This window comes from Lissotriton helveticus, chromosome 5_1 (assembly GCF_964261635.1).
Source record: "Lissotriton helveticus chromosome 5_1, aLisHel1.1, whole genome shotgun sequence".
In the NCBI taxonomy this organism is placed as follows: Eukaryota; Metazoa; Chordata; class Amphibia; order Caudata; family Salamandridae; genus Lissotriton; species Lissotriton helveticus.
This window is the reverse complement of record NC_136065.1, coordinates 765,154,539-765,182,536: the sequence shown is the minus strand read 5'-3', so window position 1 is coordinate 765,182,536 and position 27,998 is coordinate 765,154,539. Positions and strand designations below refer to the sequence as shown.

The 27,998-nt window shown below is 44.7% G+C and overlaps 1 protein-coding gene across 2 annotated transcripts in view; it reads left to right on the top strand.

Moving 5' to 3' along the window:
* The window catches only part of LOC144753369 (cGMP-dependent protein kinase 2-like), a 1,794,633-nt gene that overhangs the window by 1,229,212 nt on the left and 537,423 nt on the right, over positions 1–27,998 (top strand). For both annotated transcript variants that reach the window (XM_078641085.1, XM_078641086.1), the window contains one exon: positions 12,691–12,780. In XM_078641085.1, the coding sequence (XP_078497211.1) occupies positions 12,691–12,780 (90 nt within the window). The remainder of the gene's footprint in view (positions 1–12,690; positions 12,781–27,998) is intronic.

Here is a 27,998-nt window from a genome sequence, read left to right as displayed (position 1 = left end):
TACACTGAGGCTTGAGGAAGGTGGGAACTTCTCCATGTTTATTTTGTGTGTTTGAAATGTTTGTGACCATTATATGCATATTTTTTGTAATATCGATCATTATAATCAGAGCGTGTGCACACTGTAACAATTTTGTGGATGCTAGCAGTGCATTTATTTTTAAGGTTATCCTTAGATGTTTCAAAATATTTATTTATAAGAATTGTGACTGCAAGAAGGAGGATGGATGATACCCGCATAGAATAATATGATTAGTCCTTTCCCATTTCTTCGATCTCGCATGTTCTTTATTTACAAGGCTGTCTGCATGAATACACAAGGATTCATGTCAAAGAAGCCCCCTGGATGGGGGATGTGGCCAACTGACCTAACCCGTGGTTAATGCAATCCATTTGTAGAGGAGGGCTAATGGTGTCCATCCTAGAAAACAGTTTTAGTAGGAAACTGTACACCAGCGTTATAGGCTGGATTTTGAACATTTATGGAATGCATTCTTTCTAATTGGCTTTTGCTGAACTGTCAGAACAATAGGTAACTGAATACCCTTTTGGACCCAGAACTATTGGACACTGCTGCTATTGGTGATTCAAGAACATGGAGCCAAGTGCTATCAGTTTCCTCCTGACTAGGAACAAACCGAAGACAAAGTTGTAACTCCGATGGTCTGTCATAACCTTTCCTGTGTGGAAAAACTCTAACCATCCAAAGAATGTAGGAAACCTGAATACAGAAATAAAAAAAAAACCTCTCTAGACCTCTCCATAGACAAAAGGATTGCCGCATCAAAAACACTATGGCTAAATGTGCAGGTGAGTGATGCTTCTGCTTTGTAAACATACTTACTTCATCTCTCCACTGGCTCCTATTTTTCTTATTCATTGTCCCCTCTGCTTGGGTGGTGGCCCCTGGCTTTCTTGCCACCTACCTATTCTGAAAGACACAAGGATGATATAAGGCAAGCCATTTGTGCCTAAAGGATTGCACCTCATTATGTTAATCAGGCTGTGTAGTGAAGACGCCAGAGCCAAGGTAGGTTCATAAGGTTATTTGTAGAGGCTTCACAGTTGACAGGTCCATACAGCACTCAATCCAACAGTAAGTGCCCCAGTTAACAGATCTCCACTTGAATCCATAAATTCCTCGAGCACAACGGGGTCGATTCACAGAACTAATCTGAGACAAAATCCTAAACTTACTACTTTTGGTATTCACAGAAGGCATTTAGTAGTAGTAAAGTTAGGGTTTTGTCTTAAGTTTGACTTAAGACAGACTTAAGACAGACTTAGGACAGACTTAGGACAGACTTAGGACAGACTTAGGACAGACTTCGGACAGACTTTGGACAGACTTAAGACAGACTTAGGACAGACTTAAAAATTCTAACTTTACTACTACTAAATGCCTTCTCTGAATACCAAAAGTAGTAAGTTTAGGATTTTGTCTCAGATTACTTCTGTGAATCGGTACCAACGTCTTCTATGACCACATTAGAAGTAAAAGCATAGAATGCCAAGAATGTAGTTACCAAAGCATTCTGCCAGTACTACATAACTTTCATTCTTGGGCAACACAGCAAACAAAAGAACATAAAAATAAGACAAAAACAAATAAAAGCAAAAAACTACAAGACAGTGACAAAAACATAATAAATGTCATAATCATTCACAGAACCTCTTGAGAGTGACTATAACCCCAGAGTTTCTCTTAAGAATCTTCGTTCTGGGTGAGCCAGACATCTTGCCACCCTTACTAGGACAAGGCCTACTACCAGTGGCGACCTTGTAAACAACACCATCAACTTTGGTTCTTACCAAGCCAATTTGGCAAGATTCCACCAATGTCCACCTTCCACTTGAACAGCATTACCACCGATCTTCACAACCCTGTAGGTGCACTGTAGTTACTCCTCCCTTTCTTGACATGAATGGGAAACTTGACACGAACGAGATTACCCACCTGCAGAGGAACAATTTAAGCACCTTTCTTCCCATCATACCAACATTGTTGTTTATTATGAGTCTGTAACATATGTTCCTTTACAATGTCTATACATTTCACCACATTAGATCCTGATATAAGCCATCCACTCATTCATCCAGGTCCAGAACTAGTTTTCGCCTTCTTCCTCTTAAAAGCTCAAAAGGTGAGACTTTGGTGGCAGAGTGTGGTGTTGTCCTGTAAAATTACAGCATGCTGTCCAAAGACTTAACAACATCATGGTTTCCAGGCTCTGCCCAATTCATTCAGTCTCCCACCTCACAATTCATCCTTTCCACAAGTCCATTTATTTGTTGGTGATCTAAAGAACTCCTCAAGTGCTTTACCCCACATGAAATCAGAAATGTTTCCAACTCATTGCTTACAAACTGGGTTCCATTGTCTGAGACGAGAACCTCAGGAAACCCTTCTCCCACATAAACCTCCCTTAAAAACACCACCCCACTCACTGCATTGGCTTTCCTGAACATCTTAATTTCCAGCCATTTAGATGCATAGTCCATGAGAACAAAAACAAACTTGCACCCACCCGGCAGAGACTCAAAAGGGTCCATCATATCAATCCCTAACTTGACCCATGGACCGGAGGGACACTCGATGGGTAATAAAGGAGGTGTAACCGCCTTAAAGCTCTTTTCTGCAGCTCCATATACACAAAGATTCTCTACCATTTCATTAATCTCCACACCCAGATTAGGCCACAAAACAGCTTCTTGGATGTGATGCTTCATGAGTGTCGCTCCATAATGCCCTTCATGAGTCTTCCTGAGGATAATTTGTCTGCCGAATGAAGAGGAATACATTTATCAGAACGTAGTAAGATAGCATCCTCCAGAGAAATTTCACACTCAACCTTGCCATATGGTTGCAAAAGAGGAAACAACACCTTCTCTCTGGGCCAGCCCTCTCTGACTAGCTTGCACACTTGTTTCAGAAGAGTATCTTCTCTCAAAGCACACATCTAGTCTTCCTCAGAACCTACATTAAGTTCTAGTATATTAAAAGCAGATACAAAATAGTCCTCAGCATCCTCATCACACAACTCCTTGAAATCTATCTCTTCACTTTCATATTTACCCTGTGGAAAACAGGAAAGAATATCAGCCCTTCCATTTTTCCCACCTGAAATGTGGAACACATCAAACTGGTACTGCAACAACCTGCTAACCATCCTCATAATCCTAGAAGTACAGCACTTGCTGGCCTCAGAACCAAGAATAGCAACTAAAGGCTTGTAATCAGTAAGACATTTGAAATGCTTCCCCTAAACATATGGACGACAATACTTCAATATCGCCCACAGACAAGCCAGCAATTCCTTCTCGATAACCGAGTACTGGAGTTCAGCACTCCTAAGCACCCTTGACACAAATGCCAATGTATTTTCCTTATCACCACAACTTTGCGTAAGAATAGCTCCCAATCCCACTTGTAGTGTTAGAGGCACTCTTGTGGTTTGACACCCTGTGATGACCTTTGACTACCATTATTTTAACTGACTTTAGTATGTTATTTTATCCTAGCCTGAATGTACGACGGTCCTGCATATGCCTGTTTCTCTTACAGGTTTCTTTCTTGTAATCTAGCAGTATTTCAGTGGGAGCTGTTACAGAGTAGACAGCCTTGCCAAGAACAGAACAAGTTGGATGTGCATTTGAAAGCGTGAAAGGGAGAGAGAGTTGTGGAATGGACTTTCTGGTCTCGAAGTGCAGTGTTGTGGGCAGTGATGAACACATCTCAATGTTGTACATTGAGCGATGAAGTATGTGAATCTATAAGCAGTTGTGCACAGTTCTGCATTGTGTTGTACATTGATGAGAATTATGAAGTTCTTCCTATTGGCTTTGACATGGCCTCATGTCATCCTGAATTCTGAGTTTGCCTTGCTTCAGCTTTTCTGCGTGCACATCAGTGCTTGCAAGTTGTTTGGGATATTCACGTTCAAGGATTGTTTTTTGTTTGATGTACTCTGGAAGGCTTTGTGAGCTTCGTCAAGATAAAGGCTGGAACATGCGAGATTTGGAGAAGGGGCATTCCTGCAATGGGAGTGCTTGCTTGGAACCTGGCCAGCTCTGGTAAGATTCCTCTGGCGCTGGGGGAGGTCTTTCCAGAACTTTCTAGTGTGTTTAAAGCTGATGGTTGCAGACTCAGAAACTGGGAGTTTGGAATCTGAATGGGAACGGACGCATCTACCTCGGAGTGTGGAACTCTGGTTGCTGAGGCTCTCAACCACGGCCGTTTAACCTCCCCAGTCAGGAGTGGGTGAGATCCAATGTTTGCACCAGATGAAGTATTGAGTTTTGGTTATTGCCATTGTGATGTTTGGCCAGTGGCGTGATCATTTATTGTATTTTCTTTGTGTGGTGTGAGTGAGTCAAGGTGCACCTCCAAAGTCCTTATGTGATGTAGATATAGCTTTCTGATCTCTTGTAGGACATGCAGTATATTTGCTTGAGTCTTATCCCATTCTATTTGCTGCTTGTTTATTCATCAATATTATTCATGCATTATATTTACCAAGTGTGTTATTATTGCTTGCATATAAACATATAGATCTCTTTGTACATTTGAATCTTGTGCATTTGGCATCAGGGAAAGCCTTTCTGTTAGAGAGCATTGTGGAAAATAAAACCCCAAGCCTTATTCCAAAAGAGAGAGAGTCCTTGCATTTTGTAAACTAAAACCCTTTTCTATAGGTGTTGTTTGTTTTGTGTTACATCCTCTGCTTCGCCTTGTGGATTTAGGCTACGGTGTGGAAGATTCTGTATTATCTGATAGGCGCAAGCAAGACACCACCTTGCTAGGATCCTCAGCGACACAGCAAGGCAAGTGTGGATCAAAAGGTATAAGAGCCTTGCTGCTACTCAAACTAGATTTGACTAGATCAAAAGCAGCACCACATTCTTTAGTCCACTCAAACTTGATACCCTTCTTGATTAAGTTGCTAATGGGATGGATAATGGTGGAAAATTCGGAATGAACCACAAGTAGTACTCACATTGACCAAGTAAGTGTTAACACCAGTTTTGTCCATTGGTTTAGAAGCATTTACTATATCCTCGATAAGACCCTTCCTAGGCCTAATTCCTTCTTGTGATATCAAATGGCCGAGATAGTCTAATTCTCTACACAAAAAATACACTTCTCAGTCTTGAAGACCACCCCATGTTTCTCAAATATTTTGAGAACCTTTTGAAGAATAATATCATAAGATTGCGTATTTTTTGGCAAGAATTATACATCATCCTGAAATACCAATACATCTTCAACCCCACTAAAAAGATTCTGCATCACTCTTTGAAATACAGAGGCGACAGACGCCAAACCAAACAGTATTCAATGGTATTGAAGCATCCGAAGGAGAAACAAAAGCATTAAGGGGCTGCGAGTCTGGATGCAACTCTATCTGATGATAGGCACTAGCCAATTCAAGTTTGAAGAACACTTGAGCACCTTTGACACAAGCAAATAAATCATTGATTTTGGGCGATGGGTTTGAGTCAACCCAACTTTGCCTACTGAGTGACCCTAAGTCCACACACACACACAATTGCCCACACCTCTTACGAGCAACAACTAAGGGCAACAACTACAAAGTAGACCCAGTGGGTTATATAATCCCTTTGTCACACAGAATCATGAGTTCTTTATTGAGAACTTCCCTCACACTGTAAAGAACTCCCCAGGTCATACAATACCTCAGTTTTAAGGGGCCAGCTCAACCTAAACACAAAACAAAAGACAGTCTTTTCTTCCTAGCCACAGTAACTAACCTCAGAATTTGAAGGCATTGTTCCTTTGTGCTGGAGTACTTTATTGTTGATTTTCATTCTGTCCTTGCTTTTTTTTTGTTTGGTGCATGTGCACATTAAAGTCAACGACTACAAGATTTGTGACCTCATTGCTGTGATGCAATTTTGCCAAGAGAAATGGCGATCTTTCTCTTTATATTGTGGTGATCCAAGATCCTCTTACAGGAAGAGTGATGTTTCCCTAATACCCCCCAGGTTGCATCCCTACCTCCTCACCCCGCATTGAATGCGTCCACTAGCTATGAGGATAACCTAAGATTGGGCTTCCAGGTGAGGCATCAGAGTGACACCTTGAACTCACCAACACTAGAGTAGGTCATCCTAACAACGGAGTATCCTGCTAGGAGTCCCTCTGATCTCACTGTTGCTTCCTCTGTTTTAGGATACTCTTCCGGGCTCTCGGCCAGGCTAATAGGGAGCGAGGATACACGGGGGTCGGATCAGACTTTTCTGCTTCCCCAGCGGTCAGCCTGCCAACACAACCTCTCTAGGTTTAACGATGGTTTAAATGGTGAAAGATTAATTGATAAAATCCCTGTCACACCTCATCCTACTAAGAGACAAATTCAGGGGGGGCTTAAAATAGTATTGTGGAATATAGCTGGTTTGTCAGCTAAATTTGATAACCAGGAATAGAGGCAGTATATCACCGGGTTCCAGGTAATCTGTTTGCAGGAACCTTGGGTGGTAGATTGCAGTCTCTTTCACTTAGCGGGGCACAAGCGTTTTCTGTGCCTGCTCAGAAATCAGTGTCAGGGAGAGCCATGGGAGAACTATTTATATGTGTGGATCTGCAGAAGGAGGGAGTGTGGACCAATTTAAACAGGACCACAAACAATATGCAGGCTCTTGGGCTCCATATAAATGGGTTAAATGTGATACTGATTAATTTGTATAATGCTGTAGCAGCTAAGGGGAATGGATTTGTAATAGGTGAATTAGATAATAGACTAAGTGCAGAGATAGCTCTGAGGAAGGGGGTGGTGGCCCCGTTTGTGGTAATAGCTGGTGATTTTAACTGCCACTTGTGCCCTAACCTATTACCTATAAACAAAGAATGGTCTCGCTGCCTGGTGGAGGAAGGCCCGCATTTTGAGCATACAAGTGAGGGGATTGAATTAGGTAGGGTCCTGAAAAGCCACGCCCTTGAACATACCATTGATTTGGTTGTCATCGGAAGGGAAGGAGCTGATAAACCCAACCTTTAGGGGCAGAGGGTGCAGCTCTGTCATAGATTATGTTGTGGTTTCTAGACTATTTAAGGACTGGATAAGAGGGGTCAAGATTAAGTGGAGTGTATTCAGTGACCACAACCCCCTAATTCTCGAGATAATAGACCTGCCCCCAGAAGAGAAAGGAGAGGGGTGGTGGCAGGCAGCATCGAGAAGGTAATGGACCAGGGTAGACAACTCAGATGGTCTAAAGTTGATGGGTGTCTTTTATAAATCCCTAATGGAAAGAGGGAAAGAATCGATTGGGGAGTGCCTAGACCTCTCCGTGGAGGGGCCCTCCGTGGTAAAGGCATTTGAGGCAGTGGCGCATCTGATAGATGGTCTATTAAAGTCCACTACGCGTGGGAGGGCAAATATTATCCCCAGACGGTTTGATAAAGATTGCTCGGGCACAGAAAGATTTCAAAATTAGCCTGAAAACCCTTGCACGGGATAAGTTAAGAATTGTGCAGTGAAGGACTGCATATAAAAAGGCGATTAAAGGCAGGAAGACCTCCCTTCAATCGAAAGCTTGGGAAGATTTAAGGGACGCAGCAGACAGAAGGGACATGACTGTATTCTGTAAAATAATAATTAACCCATGTTTCCAGGACATTAATACCCCAGAAATCGGTACAACTATCCTGCCAGAACAATGGTATGACCATTTTAAAGGTTTGTATAACCATACGGAGGAGAACAGTCAGGACGTTGGGAGGGGCTGCCAGTGGGTTTCCTCGATAGATTTCACGTTGGAGGAAATCGTAGTGGGTATTCAGGGCCTAACACGAAACAAAGCGCCAGGACCAGATGGTATCTCACCAGATCTTTTTTGAAGCAACATGGAGCTGTGGGCCCCTATCCTTACAAGGGTGATAAATGCGGCTGTCGCAACTGGCCTTCCGAGCTCATGGTCATCAGCAATAATAGTTCCCATTTTTAAAAAGGGAACAGGGATAACCCTCAGTGTTATCGACCAATATCGATGATTGATGGGACAGCTAAAGTCTTGGGCCGAGTGGTCCTAACGTGTCTTATGGACTGGGCCGACGAACACCAAATTATTACTGATGCCCAGTACGGGTTTAGGGTAGGGAGGTCAATGACGGACCAGTGTCTGAACCTTTACTTACTGGTGGCTAAATACACTATAGCCTGTAATGAAGCGGTATATTTAGGATTTATGGACCTTACCGCAGCTTTTGACCACGTTAACAGAGAGAAGCTGTGGGCCCTGATGAACAGATTGGTGTTGATCAGGGTCTGGTAAATATCCTGAGAGCACTGCACTGGAACACCTCAGCTAAAGTGCGTTTCAATCTGGAGGGGGGTACCACGGCACCTTTCCCCTGCACTAGCGGGGTCAGACAGGGATGTATTCTGGCCCCTTTTTTGTTCTCCTTGTACATTAATAATCTAGATCAAGCATTAGGTAAACTAAAGGTGTATTCCCCAAGAGTAGGTACCCGACCCATTCCAGTGCTGCTGTATGTAGACGACGCGGTACTCTTAGCCCGCACCCCAAAGGGACTTCAGTGCCTGATAGATGGGTTTGTTAGTTTTATGGATACCTTAGATTTATCGGCTAACCTGACCAAGTCCTATGTTATGTTGGCTGGAACTAAACCTTGCAAGAAATTTTCTTGCAAAAAAGGTGCACACAAAATGGGGCAGGTACAGACCTTTTCCTATCTTGGTCTGTTATTCAATGGGCTTTTACATTTTAAAAAATTAATTGAAGAGCGGTGTACTATGTTAGTGGCCTCGACCAGTGCTATCATGAATTACGGGCGCCGGCTTTGTCGGTGATCACCCGAGCAAATAATGAATCTGTATAGCTCAATATGTTGTTCAAAAGTGGTTTATGAGTCTGAAGTTTGGGGTTTTGTAAATGCGCACCAGTTACAGATGGAGGAGAACAAATATCTGAGAAAGGTGCTTAAAACCCCACAAAGTACACCTGCCCATATCATTCATGAGGAATTGGGTAGGGTAGATATTGAGGATTTGATAAAGGTCAGACACCTTATGGCTTGGCTAAAGATTTGGACCAATACGGAGGCAGAGCTGAGTTGACAAATCATCAGAGATTGCCTCGATAGGGACAAAGGAATGAGTATCCCATGGTTAAAGTATGTGAAGACTCCTCTTGAGGGAATGGGCTGCAAGGACCTTTTTATAAAGCCAATGGAAATTATCCCTCAAGATAAACCCAGAGTCAAGAGAATTTTCTTGGATCAGGTAGCCTCACGTAGAGCAGCAGTGGAAGGAGACAAACCCAAAGTCATAGCATGGTAAAGACAGGGGAGGGCATGGAACCTTATCTCGATCTTATGTTTAATGCGCAGGATAGATTTTTAATCACCCATTTTAGGCTCAACCTTTTACATCACCTACTGGCGGATCCGCCAGGTTTTACTTTAACTGTTGAGCAGAAGGGTTCCTGCGGCTGCGACAATCGGTCTCCGCAGGATGCCCTTCATTTTGTATTATTATGTCCATTTTATGCATTATCCAGGCGCAGTTTTTTAGTAGGTGTTTTAAAACAGGCCAAGTTTAGACATGCCAAGGTCGCTCTATTATTCTTGCAAAGGGCTATTGATCTTCGAACGTTGTTTTGTATTATGAATTTCATTAAGGTCGCTCTAAGGCTAAGGAACACAAGGGGGTTGTGCTAAATGAATTTTCCATCAATTGTTTCCAATTAACTTTGTTGTGGGTAGGTGACGTTCATGAATTGTATTTTAATTGTTTTTTAACTGTATAAACATGTACTTTTATGGTATTTTTTAAATACCGAATAAAGTATTATTGATTGATTGATATTGTGGTGATCACGATCAGTTTGTTAAATGTTTACCAACATTTTTAAATGATTCTCAAGTTTTTGTACCTGTATTGCTATGGTGATGTATTTTCAATTTCACGATTGAATAGGTCACCATTTAGTAATCATGGAAAAAGTATAATGTTGAAGACCCAGTGTACTTTGTTGCATTACAGTTTTGTTGTGATTTCTGTTTCAATTTGGCTCCCATTTGTTCTGTAAATATGTTTACATACTTTGAGGTGTGAATAAAGTTTAATATTTTGAAATATCTGGCTATATTGCATCTATGATTATTGTCATCTCTGGCAGAACAGTATATCTGTATTGCATCTCTGATTATTGTATGCATTATACCTCAACACTTCCTGCACCACACCCCTTTAGATAGGCCATAACTGCTTGTCTATGTCTACTCTTAAAGTTACAGAGGTTCAGCTGTCCAACTTTCTGTCGCAGATCAACTACTTTGTAGTCCAAGTAAGGCGTGAAAGACAAGCACTCTTACCACTGATTGATACTGTATTGGTGTTGGAAAGTCATCCTGTGCCCTGGGCACCCCCAAACTTGAACCCAGCCACATGCTAGGATCAAGGAAGGAATGAGCAGATGCAAGGGGGAGGGACAATGGAAATTAGCCAGCTCTTCTCTCCCCGCTGGCAAATTAGCCATTGTGAATTTTTGAAGAATTTGTGCACTCTGGGACAAAATAGTGCCACACTCTGCCAGAAGTGGTGAGACCATGGGGTGGTACTCTGCAGCCCACTGGACAGGAGGGACCTCTTGCTTGACCCAGAGAAATTGGAATAAGTATCTGACAAGAACAGAGTCCCTCAGATCTGCTGCTTGAACCTTAAGAATGCATGACAGGCCATGCTGGAAGTTGGATGTGCATTTCCTAAGGCCTGCATTGGGAAGATTAAACCTTCTGCATCATCTGGAACTACAACCCTGTGGAATACCTTGCTATAAAAAGATTAAAGAGTGGACTCCCTGAAAGCTACAAGTTAACAGAGCTCACCTGGAACATCACCCCCAAGAATCCTCAACCTGGAGAACTACCAGTGGATTTGTAAGGGTTTTGTACAAGTGGATTGTGGGAACTGAAGTCCTCAAACTTTAAGGATCATCTTGGAGCTTCTAGACCCTTGTAGTGAGTTTGAGACACTTTGGGACCTTTTGAGGAACTTTAGAAAGAAGTTCCAGAACTTTGGAGAACTTTGGGGCAACTTTGAAAAAAAGCTCCATAAGTGGACCGACTTAACCTAGTCAGCCAAGCCACCTGCCTTCAACCACAAGTCAGCCTGCCATCCAGGTTTTTCCTGCTGGAAAGCTCCGTAGGTCCTACTTCCAGAGTTTGACCAGGAGTAGACGAAATCTGGGGCCGGCAAACCCTCGCTGAATCCAGCCTGGTGAAGAGCATCGAGGGACCGCACGAGAAAAATCTCCGTAAAAGTTTCTGAGTCTGAACGAAGAAAAGGTGACTGGGAGCAACCGCATAAGCCAAGCCGCCTGCCTTCAACCGTGTGTCGGCCTGGATCCTTGGTTTTCCCTGCTGGAACGCTCCGGAGGTAAGACTTCCTTAAGTGTGACTGGGGGCTTGTCGCAAGGCAATCCGGCTAACCCTCAACGAATCAGGACTGGCTGAGAGCTTCGAGGGACCACGGGAAGAAAAGCTCCAGAAACGTTTCTAAGTCAGAAGGTGAAAACTTTGACCAAGACCTACCACGAGGGGTAGCCAGCCAGGGCTCCATTGCGATCGGCCTGAAACTTTGACTTTGACCCGGTCTATCGCAACCAGATGTCCTGATAAGGCGCTATAGTTTTCTATGTGCTATATAGTGCTAAATCTTTGTAAAAAATCATATCTCCGTTTCCCTACATTGGATTTTTGTCATTGTGGTGTCATTTTAAAGATACAAATATTCCCTATTCCTTTAAATTGGTGTTGGATTTGTATTGAGCATTGTGTCTTAATTATTTACAGAAATGTTTTTTTTAAATGTTCACATACCTGTCTTTGAAGTTAAGCCTGCCTTCTTGCAGCCAATCTACCAAGGGTTGAGCATAGGAATAGTTTTCTAAGACCTATGCTGAGCCCTATACTGTGCTAATGGCCTTATTGCCAGTGGCAGGCACACCTTTGACCCTACTAATAATCCACTTTCCAACAACTGTGTTTGTGATTATACAGGCCTGGTGTTAAGCCTGAGAAACATAACCAAAGCACACCACCTAAGGAGGCCTGTCATAGGAGAGAGATTGCAAAAGTACAGTAGTACTATATCTGCAGCGTGGATGGTGGTGTGAATTGCATACTGGTGTGGATTGTTTTGAACAAGTAGGAAGGGACCTCATTAGTTCTTCAGCAGAAGGAGTACAGGAAAGAATCCTCACATCATTAGTTAGTACATAATAGGGAAACATGTTTCTGGTGTAACTTGCTCACCTAAAAGCTTGAGTAGACCAGATCATTGAAAGGCCTGGGGCATAAGACATACTTCCCAAAGGCTATCCCCTCCTATGTTTCGTCTAAAGCATTCTCCAAAGATGTATGATACTGCTAGCTATTTTACCCAACAGGGCAGACCATCAGTGCACCTGAACACCATTGAGCCTTGAGTCAAGAGCAATAAATAGAAACCTTATTGCCAAGCCTAGAGAACAAATGATACATAACTCTACAATTGAATTTAAAAAAAACTTTGACATTGCTTATTATAACATGTAAAGTTGCAATATTTCTCATTTTAATCTCTGAGGATGATAACTGCAAAAATATAGCAAATATGTTACATACAATTCCTACTGATATATTTATTCATGTATTCCTGTTTTATAGACTCTATAAAACCTTCAAAGATTCCAAATACGTGTACATGCTGTTGGAGGTGTGCCTTGGTGGAGAACTCTGGAGCGTACTCCGGGACACGTGAGATATTTTTATTCCATTGTTGATTTTTTGTTTTCACCAGAGTGAGTTATAAATAAATAGATTAATACGGTATTGATTTAACATACACATGTCATGAATATTTCTTGTTTGGAAAAAGATTTATATTGAACACAGACTCATCATTGCCCTTGGCAAACTAAGTCCAAATGCCTTATTCTTGAGCAACAAAAATTATACCGACAAAGGAAAACATTTTTTAACTTACTTCACACACTAGCTCCACAATCTCCCACATATCATAGTTTCACTTAAAGAGGTGTACCCTTACCCTAATCTTTTTTTTAATATCTCTTTATTGACATTTTCAAGCATGAAAAAGAAAAACACTTAGCAGTATGATTACAGTAGTTTCGGGGGAGCCTGGCCTCAAAATATCCGTGAATAATGGTCCTGTGCAACATTGGAGGGGGGATAAAAAACATAATAATGATCCCCCTGCTATGCCGCAGCACACACACCCATAGATACCTCTCACTATATTATCTCCATCCATCACAAGTACCGCCCTAAGACAGATGTGGCACACCTAAGGAGGTTTCTCAGACTGATCATCAGTTATGTGGAGTGGAAGCAAGGGAGGAGCCCATCCCCGACCTGTCAAATCCCCAGCTGCAGTCTCTGTCCGGTCTCCCCGTTCCCCTCCCACCTGTTTCACCATCTCATTCTACCTCTCAAGATCCTCGTCCACATTTTTATCCTTGCAGACTCCCCGTAATCGTACTGCCTTTGCTACCGTCCTTTCCAATACATCCTGTAATGAGTCGGATGTGCTGCCTATGCCCAGTTATTGGCGATTCGGCACCTGGCCGGCAGCAGACAAAGAAGGATGGACTTATAACTCATCTTTCCTCTTTTCTTAGGGAGTAGGAGAAAACCCAGACAGCAGTGCCAGATGGACTGGACCACATGTATCCCCGTTATTCTAGTCACCGAGCAATTCACTTGCTCACAGTATTGTTATAGTGCCCTACATCGTTATGTGATGTATACAAAACCAGCCAGGGACACACCGAACCACAGACAGTTAGCTGCACGTGTTGGGTAAATCCTACTAAGCCTCTTAGGGATTAAATATGCCCTGTGGAGATAGTACAATTGTGTTAATTTGAATCGAGCATTGCTAGCAGTCTCCTACACTTGTGCTGTGGCCGTCTGCCACTCCCACCTGCAAGTGGGGTATTGAGGTCATCTTCCCACAGGAAGCAAGTCCTGGTAAGATTTATACGCATGTCTCCCTTCAGAGCCGCTAATATATGGGATATAAGGGCCCTGTGCAAAACTGGCTCCATAGAACCTTCAACACCGGGGATTCCTCCGGCTCATCAGGGAAACCTGCCCATATTTCGTGGTCCATGTGTGATAGAGTGGCGTACTGCAGGTACTTCCTCTGTCCCACCCCAAAATACTAATTTGCCTTGGCAAACATTATAAAAGCATCAATGAGATATAGGTCCCTCACATTCTGACACTGCCCCTCTACCATGGAGCTGCATTCATAGAGTTCTTCTAGCACAAGAAGGGCATGAGCCACCAAAGTGGGAGCAATCTAGCACATGGCACGTGCTTCAGCACATGGGTCACTACCATCTTCTAGGCTTGCTCAACTTGAGTCACTATGCCAGGGATACCCGCCAGCGTCCTACGTCCCCCCCATTAGTATCTTATGGAGGTCAGACAGATTCACCGACCCAGCCAGAAGCTTCTGTTCCCAATTGGATTCATACTCACACCAAAGTGCCACATACTGTAACACTCATACCAGATAGTATAACTTGAGAGCTGTGAGGCCGAGCCCCCCACCCTCTAAGTCCAGTTTGAGTGTGTCTAAATTTACTCTACTGAGTTTACTCGCCCAGATCAATGATACCAGAAGTCCCTCAAGTTTTTGAAACAAACTGCTGGGCAGAGTTCAAAAGGAATTCTGCATGACATATAAGCATCTCAGCAGCAGCACCATTTTACTAAGGGCTACTCGTCCAATGACCGACAGCAGTAGGGTCTTCCAAAACTCCACGAATTAGTAAGATCTTCTACAATGCGGCCCACGTTTATATCAAATTGTAATTGTCATGTGTCACATAAATCCTGAGGTGTAGAAAGTATTTTGTCCCCCACAATAGACCTACCTTTGGGAGATCTGCTGGCAGGCATGTGACTAGCTCTGCCAAATGAAAGAACACAGTCTTATGTCGGTTGATTGAGAGACCTGACACTTCCCAAACTTGCAAAAAACACAGTTGATGGACAGAATGTAGAACAATGTCATACATTCACCCCAGTACAGGGATCTGGGCCTAAATCCATAGTTTTTTTGCACTCCACACAACCCTGGGTTAGACACTGGCTATATGCAAATCAGCTCTGACCCTGTGCCTCATGGGAACAGTCCAGTCAGAACTACCAAGCCATGTCTTTCCCAGACCGGAATCAAGCATCCAAGGACCGGTTTCTGGCTATCAGCCTTCATCAGCCTGGATAACTTGACTCCAGTGGTGTGGAGAGCCTGGGACTCACGTCTGAGCATACCCAGCCCACTCGGGGTGAAAATTGCAAAAAACACAGTTGATGGACAGAATGTAGAACAATGTCATACATTCACCCCAGTACAAGGATCTGGGCCTAAATCCATCATTTTTTTGCACTCCACACCACCCTGGGTTAGACACTGGCTATATGCAAATCAGCTCTGACCCTGTGCCTCATGGGAACAGTCCAGTCCGAACTGCCAAGCCATGTCTTTCCCAGACCGGAATCAAGCATCCAAGGACCGGTTTCTGGCTATCAGCCTTCATCAGCCTGGATAGCTTGACTCCAGTGGTGTGGAGAGCCTGGGACTCACGTCTGAGCATACCCAGCCCACTCAGGGTGAAAATTGCAAAAAACACAGTTGATGGACAGAATGTAGAACAATGTCATACATTCACCCCAGTACAAGGATCTGGGCCTAAATCCATCCTTTTTTTGCACTCCACACCACCCTGGGTTAGACACTGGCTATATGCAAATCAGCTCTGACCCTGTGCCTCATGGGAACAGTCCAGTCCGAACTACCAAGCCATGTCTTTCCCAGACCGGAATCAAGCATCCAAGGACCGGTTTCTGGCTATCAGCCTTCATCAGCCTGGATAGCTTGACTCCAGTGGTGTGGAGAGCCTGGGACTCACGTCTGAGCATACCCAGCCCACTCGGGGTGAAAATTGCAAAAAACACAGTTGATGGACAGAATGTAGAACAATGTCATACATTCACCCCAGTACAAGGATCTGGGCCTACATCCATCGTTTTTTTGCACTCCACACCACCCTGGGTTAGACACTGGCTATATGCAAATCAGCTCTGACCCTGTGCCTCATGGGAACAGTCCAGTCCGAACTACCAAGCCATGTCTTTCCCAGACCGGAATCAAGCATCCAAGGACCGGTTTCTGGCTATCAGCCTTCATCAGCCTGGATAGCTTGACTCCAGTGAGTCCCAGGCTCTCCACACCACTGGAGTCAAGCTATCCAGGCTGATGAAGGCTGATAGCCAGAAACCGGTCCTTGGATGCTTGATTCCGGTCTGGGAAAGACATGGCTTGGTAGTTCGGACTGAACTGTTCCCATGAGGGACAGGGTCAGAGCTGATTTGCATTTAGCCAGTGTCTAACCCAGGGTGGTGTGGAGTGCAAAAAAACGATGGATTTAGGCCCAGATCTCTGTACTGGGGTGAATGTATGACATTGTTCTACATTCTGTCCATCAACTGTGTTTTTTGCAATTTTCCCCCCGAGTGGGCTGGGTATGCTCAGACGTGAGTCCCAGGCTCTCCACACCACTGGAGTCAAGCTATCCAGGCTGATGAAGGCTGATAGCCAGAAACCGGTCCTTGGATGCTTGATTCCGGTCTGGGAAAGACATGGCTTGGTAGTTCGGACTGGACTGTACCCATGAGGCACAGGGTCAGAGCTGATTTGCATTTAGCCAGTGTCTAACCCAGGGTGGTGTGGAGTGCAAAAAAACAATGGATTTAGGCCCAGATCTCTGTACTGGGGTGAATGTATGACATTGTTCTACATTCTGTCCATAAACTGTGTTTTTTGCAATTTTCCCCCCGAGTGGGCTGGGTATGCTCAGACGTGAGTCCCAGGCTCTCCACACCACTGGAGTCAAGCTATCCAGGCTGATGAATGCTGATAGCCAGAAACCGGTCCTTGGATGCTTGATTCCGGTCTGGGAAAGACATGGCTTGGTAGTTCAGACTGGACTGTTCCCATGAGGCACAGGGTCAGAGCTGATTTGCATTTAGCCAGTGTCTAACCCAGGGTGGTGTGGAGTGCAAAAAAACGATGGATTTAGGCCCAGATCTCTGTACTGGGGTGAATGTATGACATTGTTCTACATTCTGTCCATCAACTGTGTTTTTTGCAATTTTCCCCCCGAGTGGGCTGGGTATGCTCAGACGTGAGTCCCAGGCTCTCCACACCACTGGAGTCAAGCTATCCAGGCTGATGAAGGCTGATAGCCAGAAACCGGTCCTTGGATGCTTGATTCCGGTCTGGGAAAGACATGGCTTGGTAGTTCGTACTGGACTGTTCCCATGAGGCACAGGGTCAGAGCTGATTTGCATTTAGCCAGTGTCTAACCCAGGGTGGTGTGGAGTGCAAAAAAACGATGGATTTAGGCCCAGATCTCTGTACTGGGGTGAATGTATGACATTGTTCTACATTCTGTCCATCAACTGTGTTTTTTGCAACTTCCCAAACTTGGGCATAAGATTCAAGAATTGTGGGACAGATCGAAGTGGGTCAGTCATACATATCAGAGATTCGTCTGCATACATTGACAATACGCAGGTTGTGGCACCTCCATGTTTTCACCAATCGCCTAGCTGGTCCCTAAGATAGAGCTTCTGGGGCTCCATGGTGAGGGCAAATAGAAGAGGGGACAGCGGGTCCCTCTGTCTAGCGCCTTTCTTGATGTTGAAGGCTTCCGAGGACCTCTTAGCCTGTGCTCACCATTGCTTGTGCACCGTGTATCATAGATATGTCCTAGCCAAATACGATGGGCCGAAGCTCATTCTCTTGAGCACTTCCCACAGATATGCTTTTCTATGTCTAAAGCTACTAGCACAGCCTCTACTCTGGTAGATCCGGTGGCAAGTAGGACATGAGAGAGCATCTGAAGATTCATGTGGGTGATTCTTTCCAGTATGAAATCACATTGATCAGTGTGGATCAACTGAGAGATCACTCGATCCAACCATGCCGCCAGAACTTTTGCCAGCAGATTGACATTTACATTTAGTCTACATAATGGGTGGTATGAGCAAGGGTGATCTGGGTCTCTGCCGGGTTTAGGCAACATGCTTATAAGTGCCTCCAGCATATGGTCAGGCAGTAAACCAATTGCTTTGTCTTACTGAAATGTAGCCAACAGTTTAGGGAGGATTTCTGCAGCATAAATCCGATAGAACTTCACTGGGAGTCCATCTGGGCCAGAGAAGTTTCCTCTTGCCATACCTCTGAATGCCAACTGTAGTTCCTCCAGTTGGAGTTCTCCCTCTAGCTCTTCTCTGTTCTCCATTGTCAGTTGAGGGAGCTCAATCTGGTCTTGAAATGTTGCCATATGGCACATTTCTTCATCTAGAGGTGCATTGTAGACCCCAGCTAGATGGTCAGTCACAGCCAGGTTGATTGCAGCTTGGCCAATAACCACCTGCCCATCCACCCTCATCAAAGAGAGGATCACGGGGGTCTATACCTCTTCAAAAGCCAGACCAACATGCAACCAACCAATCTTCTTAAGTAGGCATATTTTGATGCTGCCTAATCGGTGATGTAACAGAACATACCTTCTCCCGATGTATGCTGTGTGACTAAGATATTGAAATGGGCACCTGGGAGCTACCCAGATTGCAACCCCCCGGCATTGGAAGAAAACATAAAAGAATATAACTGAACACTCCCCTTCTTTTGTACTTTCTGAGTTTCTCCCTCTTGCATTAGGACTCTGAGCACTTTATTACTGCTAACCAGTGATTAAGTGCATGTGCTTCTCACCTAAACACGGTAACATCAGTGTATACACAATTGACATATTTGGTTTACTTGTAAGTTCATTTTAAAGTGGAATACCAAATACCCAGGGCCTGTAGTAATGATTGTGCCACCCACACAATTTGCCTTTCGAACCTGTCTCAGGCCTGCCATTGCAGGGCCTGTGTGGGCAGTTTACTGCCACTTCAACTTGGCATTTAAAACCACTTCCTAAGCCTTAAACTCCCCTTTAATTACACATCAGTCCCTCCTAAGGTAGGACCCAGGTAGCCCTATGGGTTGGGTGCTATGTAACTAAAAGGTAAGACATGTACTTTTAAGTTTTATACATCATGATAGTGAAAACAGCTATATTTGTTTTTCACTACTGTAAGGCCTACTCCTTGCATAGGCTAGCTTTGGAAATTCCTTAATACACTTTTAATCTGAGCTGTAATTCCTGGTTAGGAAAGAGTAGCTGCATCACGATTCATATTTTTTGATTGGTAATGAGGAATCCTCTTTAATGGTAAAGTTGGATTTAATATTACTATTTTAAAAGTGCCCCTTTTAGAAAGTAGATATTCCTCTGATCATACTACTCTCTAATACACGTCTGGGTTGGGTGACAGCTACACTTTGTGCATTCCCTCTAGACACCCACAGACATAGGAAGGATGGTGCGATAGAGAACTTCCACCTCAAGAACAACAACAAGGCCAACTCCGCCACCCTGATCGACAACCTCACCAACCTCGGCCTCAGACAACTCGTCACTGCACCCACCCATGCCGCTGGCCACACACTTGACCCCATCTTCTTCACAGGCACCCACGTCTCCTTTGACCACATCCCCGAACTCCACTGGACCGATCACTGCTGCATCCACTTTACCTACAAGAAGACCACCACGCATCACTGCACCCAACAGCTGCCCCACCGCTGCTGGAGCAAAGTTACCAAAGACAAGCTGGCCACCACACTCTCCCAGAACCCACCCACCGACCCAGACACTGCCGCCCACAGCCTCAGACAGTGGATCAACTACTGCGCCAACACCCTCGCCCCGCTCAGGAAACCCTCCAACAGCCGCACCAGCAAGACAGCCACCTGGTTCACCGAAGAGCTCCAGACCTCCAAACGAGCGTGCTGGAAATTGGAGAAGAAATGGCTCCACGAACGAACACCAGACAGCCACGCATCCCACAAGGACGCCACCCGCAGACATCACCACCACATCAGAATAACCAAGAAATCTTCTTTCAAAACCCGCCTGGACAACAACGCACACAACAGCAAAGAGCTCTTCAGTATCATGAAGGAACTCTCCAACCCCCGCGCCAACGACATCCCGCCCTCACAAGAACTGTGCGACTCGCTGGCCACCTTCTTCTACCGCAAAATCGCTGACATCCATGACAGTTTCAACACTATGACCGCCCAGACAACGCCAGACTCCACCCCCCCTACGAACACCACCCGCCTCAACGGCCTGATCTCTTGGACCAACGTCAACGACAACAAAACACGGAAGATCATGAAATACATCCACTCAGGATCTCCGTCAGACCCCTGCCCGCACCACATATTCAACAAAGCAGACGCAACCATCGCACCTCAACTACGGAAAGTAATCAACATCTCCTTCAAGACAGCCACATTCCCGGAAAGCTGGAAGCACGCCAAGATCAATGCCTTTCTCAAGAAGCCCAAGGCAGACCCCAAGGACCTCAAGAATTTCCGGCCCTGCTCTCTGCTCCCGTTCCCGGCAAAGGTCATCGAGAAAATCATCAAAACACAACTGACCCGCTACCTCGAGGACAACAACATTCTAGACCCGTCCCAGTCCGGATTCCGAAAAAACCACAGCACTGAGACAGCCCTCATTGCCGCCACAGACGACATCAGGATCCAACTAGACAACGGCGAAACATCAGCCCTCATCCTCCTGGACCAGTCAGCCGCCTTCGGCACGGTCTGCCACCACACACTAAAGACACGCCTCAAAGAAGCTGGAATCCAAGAGAAGGTCCTGGACTGGACCACATCCTTCCTCTCAGGCAGAACTCAGAGCGTCCGCCTCCCCCTTCTGCTCCGATGCCACCAACATCATCTGCGGGTACCCCAGGGCTCGTCCCTCAGCCCAATGCTGTTCAACGTCTACATGGCCCCCCTCGCCCACATCGCCCGCCAGCACAACCTCAACATCATATCCTACTCCGACGGCATCCAGCTCATCCTCTCCCTCACCAAGGACCCGCACACCGCCAACACCAACCTCCATGAGGGAATGAAGGCCGTCGCAGAATGGATGAGGTTCAGCCAACTTAAGCTCAACTCTGACAAGACGGAGGTCCTAATCCTCGGATCCACCCCCTTGGGCTGGGATGACTCCTGATGGACGACCACACTGGGAACAGCACAGACACCCACCGACCACGCACGCAACCTAGGAATCATCCTCGACTCCTTCCTCTCCATGTCGAAGCAGGTCAACACCGTCTCCTCCTCCTGTTACAACACCCTCCGCATGCTCCGCAGGATCTACAAGTGGATCCCCACCAAAACAAGAAGAACAGTGACATGGGCTCTCGTCAGCATCAGGCTGGACTACGGCAACGCACGCTACGCAGGTATCCCGGCCAAACACCTGCGACGATTACAACGCATCCAAAATGCCTCCACCCGATTGATCCTCGACGTCCCCCGTCGCAGCCACATCACCCCCCACCTGAGAGACCTACACTGGCTCCCCATCGACAAGAGGATCACCTTCAAGTTACTCACCCACGCATACAAAGCACTCCGCAACACTGGACCAGCCTACCTCAACAGTAGACTCAGCTTCCACACCCCCACCCGCCAGCTCCGCTCCATCACCCTCGTCCTGGCCGCGGTCCTCTGTATCCAATGAACAACCTCCAGTGGTAGATCCTTCTCCTTCCTCTCCGCCAAAACCTGGAACACCCTCCTTACCCACCTACGGCAGACCCAAGACCTGCTCACCTTCACAAGGCTCCTCAAGACCTGGCTCTTTGAGCAGTAGTGGCACCCCCTCCCCTCAGAGCCTTGAGACCCTCACGGGTAAGTAGCACGCTTTATAAATACATTGATTGATTGATTGATAGAACTCATCTGCACTCATCTGCATCCTGATAGCTCTCCGGGGCCAGGAAGAGAATGAGGGAATAGGCAGTGTTCTGTTTTCCACACAAAGGGCTGATTACCCCCTACTGAGTGTGAAGCCAGGACTCGGAAGAAAGGGGGACCTCTGCACTTCAAGGGCCTGCTTTGAAGTCACCCCTCCTCTTCAAAGGCACAACTGGGTATAAGTACTGGTCTAGCCAGGACCAGGTCTCATTAGGGCTCTTGAAGAAATGGATGTTGTCATCTGTAATAATGCAGGGCCGGGAGGAGCATGGCATATTTTATCACCTGGTCATGGAGGGCTTTCTTTTTAGAGTTTGTCCGACCAGGTTATTCTGTCACAAATATGATGGATATTCCGTCCACCGTATTAAAAGTCAATTATCTCCTATGGCATTTCTAATATTGTGGACGGGATATCTTTTTTATCTATTTTTAGTTCCAGGGCAGATCTTGTGTCACCGATTGCCCCCAATATAAGTTCTACTTTGTCTGGGGTTTCTGCCTTTGACTCAGCAGTTTGTGAGTGTGGTATGGGTTCTAGAATCATGATCTGTTCCATTCCATTCCAGTATGCCCATGTGAAACAGCGGCACTCACTGGTCGATTTTGACCCATCTTGAGCTATCAATGTGGGAGGGGGCACCGGGTCCCCGTGCTCACCACAACATGGAAACCATGTAAGAAGCCCTCTTGTTTGAGCGATTCTGCCATGTCAGGTATCTGGCGTTCACCATTGCTCATTGCTCTTATGATATAGAGCCCATGTCTGAGATGATCCAAATGTTCCTGGCTGTAAAGGATCACCACCTACCAGGCAACCCCCTATAGCCATATGACTCAGAACCGTTCAGTGGGGGTTCAATAGAAGCATCCCAGGACATTCCTCTCTTGCACTGCACCACATTGTCAGGGCTTTGGGCCTCCTTTTTGTGCTTATGTCAGATGGGTCACTCTTTAGTGATCATATATCAAGTATGGAAAGAGTTAGGACAAGTCCCTAAACAAAACACTCATGTGTGGTGGGCCCAGTTATGTGTATGCCGTATAGCTCAAATAATTCACCAAACCTATAGACATCTGAGGTTTAAAAAATAACAATAATAACATACCATGTATGATTAAAAACAAGCAATTTTAAACAAATGAATTCACAAAATTACATATATTCAATAAAAGAACAGTTATACAGTAAACACATATATTACAGAGTAAAAATTGTTGTGACAACCACAACAATTTTTACTCTGTAATATATGTGTTTACTGTATAACTGTTCTTTTATTGAATATATGTAATTTTGTGAATTCATTTGTTTAAAATTTTTTCAATTTTTAATACTGTACATTTACTTGGGTACAAACATTGTTTTATTGATTGCGAATAAATTGCTTGTTTTTAATCATACATGGTATGTTATTATTGTTATTTTTTGAACCTCAGATGTCTATAGGTTTGGTGAATTATTTGAGATATACGGCATACACATAACTGGGCCCACCACACATGAGTGTTTTGTTTTGGGACTTGTCCTAACTCTTTCAGTAATTCCTCCTTGTCCCGTAACAGTAAGGAGGCCTCCCTCTTTTTTTGATATACATATATCAAGTATGGCCTTCCACCGGTAGAGACAATAGGTTGAGCTAGGGACCAAGGCTCTTTCTGACTGGCTCCTTTTACCTCTGAATTTAGTAAGTCCCCCCAGGTATGGGAAGGTAAAGCATCTCTCCCTGCTGACCACTAACATGCCTTTCCAGTAGTGCTTAGTGCTCAGGGTGCTCTTCTCCTTGGTATTGCTGCCAGCCGCAGTGGGAAACAGGCTTTGATTGTGTAAAGGTCCGGGGTGCCAAGTGAAGGGCGCACATCAGAGAGATCATGCCTTTGGTTTTGTAGGACCTCAGCACCAACTTCAGCCTTTCTCGAGGTGGGTAGGTTGTGTGTGCAGTCTCACTGTCAAGATCTTGGGGACACTCTCTTCACTCATCAAGATCTTGCAATCCAATCCAACCAGTGAGCAGGTCCACATGCAAACTGAATGCCCTGGGGCATGTCGGGCTCTGGCACCAGCCATGAGGTTGCGCCTTTGCTATCATGTCCAGAAGGCCCTGTCATACACAGTTGCTCTGTCACTACTAGGGGCCAAGACTCAGTCATGAAAAGTGATGCACCACACTCTTCAATTTGACCACCTTGCACACTCATCCAGTAGTGGTTTTGAGCACAGGACCTAGGAGGATAGCAACTGCATGTCATGATGACAGAGAAAGTGTCATTAATGTGTGACCACCATCTTCAGCATTTGGTCACGCCCCTCTCTCAAATAATTTTTTGAAAGCATGCAAATCAGCTCGATCAAGTTCACCATTACAGAAAGAGGTCATTTGTCAGGACCTCTAGTACCATCCCAAGCTCCACCCACTTACAGCGTATTGCAACCGCAGTTGTCTCCAAGGTATGCCTGTTTCTGTTTCAGACTGTTTGATTGTTGTAATGCCACACTTTTGGCACTTGCATATAAGCCTGGGCACGCATCTTACAGCTTTCCGTTCATCTTTGGTTTTGTGGCTGCATCCCCCTCTGACTCTACTTAACGGAATCCTGCTCTTTGGGTTCCTCTTCTGGATTCTTGACTTTGGTGACTTTTGTGCATCCCATTTTTGGAGATGGTCTCCATCTATACCCCCGACCCGGACCCGCCAGTTTGTTTGACCTTTGTTCCGTTCCTCCTTCCCTCCCCACTCCTCCTGATGACCCTCGATCATTTTTCTCTTTTTGCTGGACTGCCTTAAAAAAAAAAATATATATATATATATACCTATATATATATATTCACTGAAAAAACCATAGGTTATAGACCATATATAGTTAGGAATTTGCATTTACAAAACCTTGAAAATTCACTGAAAAAACCATAGGTTAGAGACCATATATAGTTAGCTGGACATTTTATTGACATAAAACCAATGAAATTCCATATATAGTTAGTTGCACTAACTATATATCGCGCACCCGCAATCCACTGCTGATGATGTCACATATTACATCATTCATGACATGGTCAGTGACATCACTGATGACATCACTGATGACATCTCAAATGACATCACTGATGACATCACTGATGACATCTCAAATGACATCACTGATGACATCATCTAGTGTCTGTGTGTTTTTGTAAAGTTTAAATATGTTTTACATATTGAAGAATGAGTGGATGTATGGAAGACTGAGTGTGTGTGTGGCTGCTGGGAGGTGTGTGACTCTGTGCATATCAATGTGTACTTGTATCAGTGATTGTATAAGAGAGTAAGTATGTGTTAGTATATGTGTGAAAAGTATGGTGTTCTGTGTTTAACTGTATAGATGAGGAAATCGAAGTGTGATTGATTCTTCACAGGACTGACTAGGTGTATGAGTGCATATGATAGTGTTGTAATAATGAGTGACTGTATGTATGAGTGATTGTATGGGTGAATGAGTGAATGTGTGTATAGACGTAGGAATCAGTGAGTGCGTATGTAGTAACTGGTATTGGTGTGTCATGATGTCCTCAGTGATGTCATTTGAGATGTCATCAGTGATGTCATTTGAGATGTCATCAGTGATGTCATCAGTGATGTCACTGAAGTATGGTGTTCTGTGTTTAACTGTATAGATGAGGAAATGGAAGTGTGATTGATTCTTTACAGGACTGACTAGGTGTGTGAGTAACTCCATGGATGAGTGGCAGTGTGTGAGTGTCTGCATAGGTGTATGAGTGCATATGATAGTGTTGTAATAATGAGTGACTGTATGTATGAGTGATTGTATGGGTGAATGAGTGAATGTGTGTGTAGACGTAGGAATCAGTGAGTGCGTATGTAGTAACTGGTATTGGTGTGTCATGATGTCATCAGTGATGTCATTTGAGATGTCATTTGAGATGTCATCAGTGATGTCATCAGTGATGTCACTGACCATGTCATGAATGATGTAATATGTGACATCATCAGCAGTGGATTGCGGGTGCGCGATATATACTTAGTGCAACTAACTATATATGGAATTTCATTGGTTTTATGTCAATAAAATGTCCAGCTAACTATATATGGTCTCTAACCTATGGTTTTTTCAGTGAATTTTCAAGGTTTTGTAAATGCAAATTCCTAACTATATATGGTCTATAACCTATGGTTTTTTCAGTGAATTTCATTGGTTTTTTAAAAGCTAATATCTATAGCTGTAAAATATATTCTTTATTACGTGACGTATCACGTAGCCACGTGAGACGCCTCATGACGCGTCGCATAACCGTGACGTATCGGCTCTGCAGCGCAAACAAAACCCGTAACGTAAGCGTGCCGGAGCACGCTTACAGATATATATATTTTTTTTAACCTTAATTAGACAAAATCCACACGTGCACATATCTTGAGGCCTTGCAAAGGCACATCAAACAAACAGTCCCTACAATTTTGCCAAGTTTGCTGGAAATCTATTCCCTTAATTTTTTTTTACTGTTTCTCTTGGTTTTCCCCTTGTTACGCTTACCGGGACGCTACCCGGTACGCGAACCGGACGCTCCAAAAACACAAGATGGCGGACTCCCGCTACGCTGCCAGTTAGCTGCCCGGTTCGCGTACCGGGAAGCGCCTCTACCGCGAAAAATCGCGGGGGACTTTAATATCCCCCTCATCAATCCTAGGGGGTCAGGAGAGGTTTACCTTGCCCCCTTTCCTTCATTTCCCCCTTCTTTTTTCACCACATCTTGTCTCTCGAACCTACCGAGAGACAAGATGGCGGCCGCTCCGGACTGTTTACAATGTTGACAGCTACGCTGCCGGTTAGCTGCCCGGTTAGCTGCCCGGTGAGCTGCCCGGTTCACGTACCGGGAAGCGCCTCTACCGCGAAAAATCGCGGGGCACTTTAATATCCCCCTCATCAATCCTAGGGGGTCAGGAGTGGTCTACCTTGCCCCCTTTCCTTCATTTCCCCCTTCGTTTTTCACCACATCTTGTCTCTCGATCGTACCGAGAGACAAGATGGCGGCCGCTCCGGACTGTTTAGAATGTTGACAGACACCGGAGAGCCAATCAGCTTTGCTTCGCGAAGTTCCGTTACGCGTCAGGTACGCGAACCGGGGCGCTAACCGGAGCGCTGTCACAGATAAATATATTTTTTTAAACGTTAATTTCTCAAAATCCACTGGAGCACATATATTGAGACATAGCAAAGGCACGTCGGGCAAACCATATCTACAATTTTGCAAAGTTTCATGTAAATCTATTCAGCCGTTCGAGCTAAAAGTGAGTCCAACCGCCCTATGGAAAAATGAATGGGAAAAACGCGTTTTGGGGCCCCCCTTTTTTCTCGGCCCCCCCCCTTGACGAAACCCCCCCAAATTTTTAGGGGCTGCTCAGAAACAAAATGTGCCATTTTCCTGAAAATTTCAGCCAATTCCGTCCACAAACGCCAAAGTTATTAGACATAGAATTTTCAGAAATCCCATAGAGAAAAAATCCTAACTATATATACCCACTGGCTATCGCCAGTAGGTAATATACATATATAAACATATATAATCTGCATATCTATATAAATATAAATGCATGCATACATATACATATATGCATACATATGCATGTTATTTACATGAAAGTTTTAAAAACACTAATAAAAGCAAAGCTAAAAAGCCACCTCATTACAAACAGAATGGCTTTAACTTAAACGAGGGCGAGATCTATTGCATTTTCAATGCTTGTTTACTTTGGTTCTATCAAGAAGGCATTCAGATGTGTCACACATTTGCCATAAATTCTGAATGTTAGCACTCTAGTTGCTCATTAGATCACTGTAGTAAAGCTAGTGCTCACCAGGGAAGTCTGCTGCTAATCATGGTTTGCAGCCATTTTCCCGCATTTTTTATCCCGCAGACTTTCAGTCCGCATACCATTATCCCGCAAGGTCATTGACCTCGCATACCATTATCCCGCATTTTTTCAAAACGCATGTGCATTTATCGCGCATGCCTTTACAAAGAATTACGTTTTAAAGG